This window comes from Leptonychotes weddellii, unplaced genomic scaffold (assembly GCF_054177405.1).
Source record: "Leptonychotes weddellii isolate Sample4059 unplaced genomic scaffold, ASM5417740v2 HiC_scaffold_5057, whole genome shotgun sequence".
Classification (NCBI taxonomy): domain Eukaryota; kingdom Metazoa; phylum Chordata; class Mammalia; order Carnivora; family Phocidae; genus Leptonychotes; species Leptonychotes weddellii.
The window spans coordinates 1,691-6,604 of NW_028018016.1; the positions used below are offsets into that span (position 1 = coordinate 1,691).

Sequence of the window (4,914 nt, forward strand, 5' to 3'; positions counted from 1 at the left end):
CTGAAGGCCTAAGATATTGAGATGTTTAAGGATGAAGTGTGTCTACATGCTCGATAAGCATCCAATTCACCTTCCACATTTATGGATGCGTTGAGATCCGAGTCGTGAGAATGGGTAAGTCTTCATAGCAGAACCCAGGTGGGGGGGGGGGGAGATATATTCCCAGTAATCTAGAAGAATATGCAAGTGTTTTCATACTGCGGAAACGGGAAATATAGCGTTATCCTAGGAGTCCTAGAACCTGAATCCAGTTCTACTGTCAGAGATAGAACGATGAAGTCACCTCCACTGTGAGGCCTACACAGCTTCTGTAAAACTCATATAATCCTGCCCCTTCTCAGTTGACCTCAAATGCTTTTGCAAGACTTCAGCTGGGATCCAGTGAGATATTATTTTTCCATTTACATTTTCCCTTTCTAATAGCCTCTGGCAAGAAGAGAGAGGAGAAGCTGAACGAAGTGCAGTCTTAAGAACACCACTGAGTAATCACGCCTTGAGGTGGGCAGTTATGCAGCTGACCAGAGGGTTACAGGGAATGCTGAAGTGTCACATTACAGGAGAGCATTCTGCTGTGAAGCCCACTGGTCCCTTCTCCACAAGATGCAGCTGAAGCCATGATCAGGTCAGTAATATAAATCCATCTGTATCGACAATTCAGATTCAGGTGATACAAAATATCTTGAACGATGTAGACAAGGGTCCATGGCAAGTCATTACAGTCTTCACAGAATGACCTCCTTGCACAAGAGACATAGAACAGGCTAATCTACTCCATCTTCCCTTGAGACTCATACATTCTTCTATGATTCAGCCAGAAGGCTTCTCATACAACTTAGGGAGAAACAGGGCTGAGTGGGGAGGAAGCAGCTGGTCCAGCGACGCCTCCCTGACCCGTGGCCCTGGGGAGGAGGTTTGTGTTCGAGTCTGAAGCACTGTGGGAGGATAGCTATAATGCTGCTGGCAGTAATAATACCCCACATCTTCAGCCTGGAGGTTGCTGATGGTGAGGGTGAAGTCTGTCCCAGACCCACTGCCGCTGAATCGGTCAGGAACCCCAGATGCCCGGGTGGATGCCCAGTACATGAGCAGCTTAGGAGCCTGTCCTGGTTTCTGCTGGTACCAAACTAAGTAGTTCTTCTGGTTGGAGCTGTATAGAAGACTCTGGCTGGACTTGCAGTTGATGGCAACGCTTTCTCGTACAGCCTTAGTCAGGTTGCCTGGAGACTGGGTCATCACGATGTCCCCAGACACACCTGCAATCACAAATGGACAGTGGCCATACACGGCATCACTAATATACTAAGATATGTATCTAAAAATGTAGGTTTTCTTATTTCTCATAAGTAATCAGGCTCTTTTAATGAAATGTTTTATTCATACTGCATGGTAAAGTCATTGCCAATTTTATAATAATCTTTCTCCTCTCAGCCTCTCACCTGAGATGCAGAGCGCCAAGAAGAGGAGGAGTTGGGGCTGTGACACCATCTTGCCGCTGGTCACCCGTCTGATGCACCCAGGCCCCATCCCCAGGAAACCCTATTAATAGAGCTCTCAGCAAGCAGCCTAGGACCCGAGGAGCCTATGCAAAGCATCAGAGCGTATGAAAGTGCCTGCTCGGTGAGTTGTGAAGCAGAGAATTGAAAGAAAGAGACAAAATATCACGACCCCAGGAAATGTGGTTGTATGCTACAAGAGGCCCAGAGATCAACTTAAAACTATGATTCTCAGCAATATGTAGCAAAATCCCTAAATGTAAACTCTTGTTAGTACCAACTGTCCAATTTCAAACCAGCTAAAGTCAACTTGAAAGCATAAATCACTTTTGTGGTAAAATATATACATTTATGAGTATATAATTTCAGAACCTAATTGAAACAATATAAATATGGTGTGCGTGCATGGAGTATACTCATGTCACCAGAATGAGCACATAGTGTCCACATTTACATCTCTATCTCAGACTCTCTTCTGAATTTTAAACACATATTTGAAATTGTTTTGGACAACTCAAAGGCGCCTCCATATGTCCAAAGCAGTCCTCTGGTAGTTCCCTGTGCACAAACACTGTCTCAGAAAATGTGTCACCAGGTACTTAGGAATCACCCTTGTCCCTGCTCTGAAACAACAGCTCAGATCCTTCCCGCCTGTAGCGTCACAGCTCCCCCTGGGGGCAGTAGGTGAAATGGCTTCAGCTCCCAGCTCTGCAGAGCAGTTCTTCCTTTTTTCTGACTCCAAAATCAACAATACTTCTAGAATTCCACAAAAAACAGCATCTTGAACTCTCCTAGGCATAGAGAATTTAAAACACATCAAACAGAGGTTCCTGGGTGGCTCAGTTGACTAAGTGTCTGACTCTTGATTTCGGCTCAGGTCATGATCTCAGGGTTGGGAGATGGAGCCCCGCGTCAGGCTCCATGCTGGGCTCAGAGTCCGCTTAAGATTTTCTCTCTCCCTCTCCCTCTGCCTCTCTCCCCGACTTGCTCTCTAAAACAATTAATAAAACAAATCAAACAGAACCTCATAGCACTTTTCTTTCAATGGAAGGGATGGATAAGAAAGAGATAAATAACATCTCTGCAGCTGCCGCTCCTACTCTCTGAGGTCCTTTCCCTGTGCGGTGTCATCACTCAGCATGAATGGAGCAGTGGACGTCCAGGTCCATTAAGTGTATCCTCATCCTTCAACATGAACAGACAGAGGAAGAGAGAACAAGTCTGTGCAGGTTAACACTCATGTTCTGGAAAAATAAAATCAACTACAGTCCATATATTGTCAAGTACCCAAATCATCTCTTGATCACAGACAGTAGTCTTTCAATTCCTCATTTCCCTGTAGCATGAAACTACCCAAGACACAGGTCAGTGACAAAAACCAATACTCTAACACTATATATAAAGATGAACTGGACCCAGTTTTATCAGAGCATTTTTGTATGTTTAATATTCCTTTCTAGTGAGGAGAACCATCGTTCATTTTACCTTTTTCCATTTTTTCTTGAAAAAAATGAAGTTTATCTGAATAGAAGAAGTAGTAAGCACTGATTCTTCATGTGCCTCAGATTATAGTGACTTGTCCTTGAAGCACTTACTGTTTCCTCCTATAATCCTTAACTCAGAGCATCAGGTACAGATGGAAGAGAGGACATCTGTATTCTTTCCTCCAAACTATCCTGTTTCTCCTTCCAAGGCTCTCAGTTACTATTTGGTCAACCTGCTTTGAGTACTCTGATTCCTACTTAATTCCAGGGATGAAACACAGGACACTGGATTCTCCATTCAGCAAATTCCCCTCCTTGACTGCAGTGACCCTTAGAAATCTGTCAAGAATGGTCATTATTGAAGCTTGACCACATGGAGAGAATCTCAGAATTCCTGATAGAATGTGAAGAATGAATACCATATACCAGGAACATTTAACACCAGGATCTGTTGGCATCCATGTTAAAACGTCCCTTAATATGGAGCTAGCACAATGGAAGTCAAAATGGAAAGGTAGGAAGAAACTGGATCTTAGTGATATAAATATGTGACAGGATCAAACCTTTCCTTAAACCTTCCACTCTGGACTTTTCATTAGCTTAAGCAACCAGATTCCCTTTACTATTTAATGCATTGTGAGTTGAGGTTTCTGGTAATTGCAACTGAAAATTCGCCAAAAGATTTTGTACTCTTTACCAACCTAATAAGGTTAACGAAATTGAAAATATCTCCATTTTATTTTTTGGCCTACACAGTCGCATCACAGAAAATACAAAAGAACCATTATTTAAAATGGTCTGTTCCTAACATGGAGAACCATGAAAAATGCAAGCCAATATGGTAATATCAGACTTTTCCCAGGGAAAAATTCACTATTTTCTTAAGATTGTCAAAAGAGAATTTTTTTTTCTTTTAAGCCATTAAAAATCCTTTACTTCAAGTATAAATGCAATTATTTTTGTCTTCATTACTATCCTGAGAGAGAACATGATCTTCTTCAGGAATGAGTGCAGAAAATGGCAAGGATCACTAGACACATACATACGCACACACACACACACACAAACATATCCACACACTGTAATAAAAATATTTGTAGCCACTTGATAGCAGTGATGGTTTATACATTTGAACTATATGTTCACATGCACTCCACAAACTATTCCTCATCATAAACTATACCATCTTTAAATCAGTAATCAAAAAACCTCCAAACAAACAAAAGTCCAAGACCAGACAGATTCACTGGTAAATTCTACCAAGTATTCAGAGATTTAATATCTATTCTTCTCAAACTTCCAAAAAATTGAAGAGCAGAAATGCTTCTAAATTCATTTTATGAGGCTAGCATTACCCTGATATCAAAGCCAGACGAGGATACCACAAGAAAAAAAAATATAGGCCGATATCCCTAATGAACATAGATGCAAAAATCCTCAACAAAATATTAGCAAACCAAATTCACCAATACATTAAAAGGATCATACATCATGATCAAGTAGGATTTATTCCAGGGGTGCAAGGATGGTTCAACATCCATCAGTCAATCAACATGATATATCACATTAACAAAATTAGGGGTAAAAATCATAGGATTGTCTCAACAGATGCAGAAAAAGGATTTGATAAAATTCAGTATCTATTTATCAAAAAACCCCAAGAAATAACAAGTGTTATAAAGGATATAGAGGAAGGGGAAGCCTCAGGCATTGTTGGGGGGAGTGTAAATTGGTGCAGCCACTCTGGAAAATAGTATGGAGTTTCCTCAAAAACTTAAAAATAGAACTACCCTATGATCCAGCTATTCCACTTCTGGGTATTTGAAAAGATACATGCACCACTGTGTCCATTGCAACGTTATTTAAAACAGCCATGCTATGGAAACAACCCAAGTGTCCACTGATGGATAAATGGATCAAGAAGATGCGCTATATAC

At 41.2% G+C, this 4,914-nt stretch overlaps 1 gene segment (V, D, J or C); it reads right to left on the reverse strand.

Annotated features, from left to right (window-relative positions):
* Positions 1-792: 792 nt before the first annotated feature.
* On the reverse strand, positions 793-1,501 carry LOC145719525 (immunoglobulin kappa variable 4-1-like). The segment is given in 2 exon segments: positions 793-1,253; positions 1,437-1,501. Coding segments are annotated over 2 exon segments (495 nt in total).
* Positions 1,502-4,914: the final 3,413 nt, after the last annotated feature.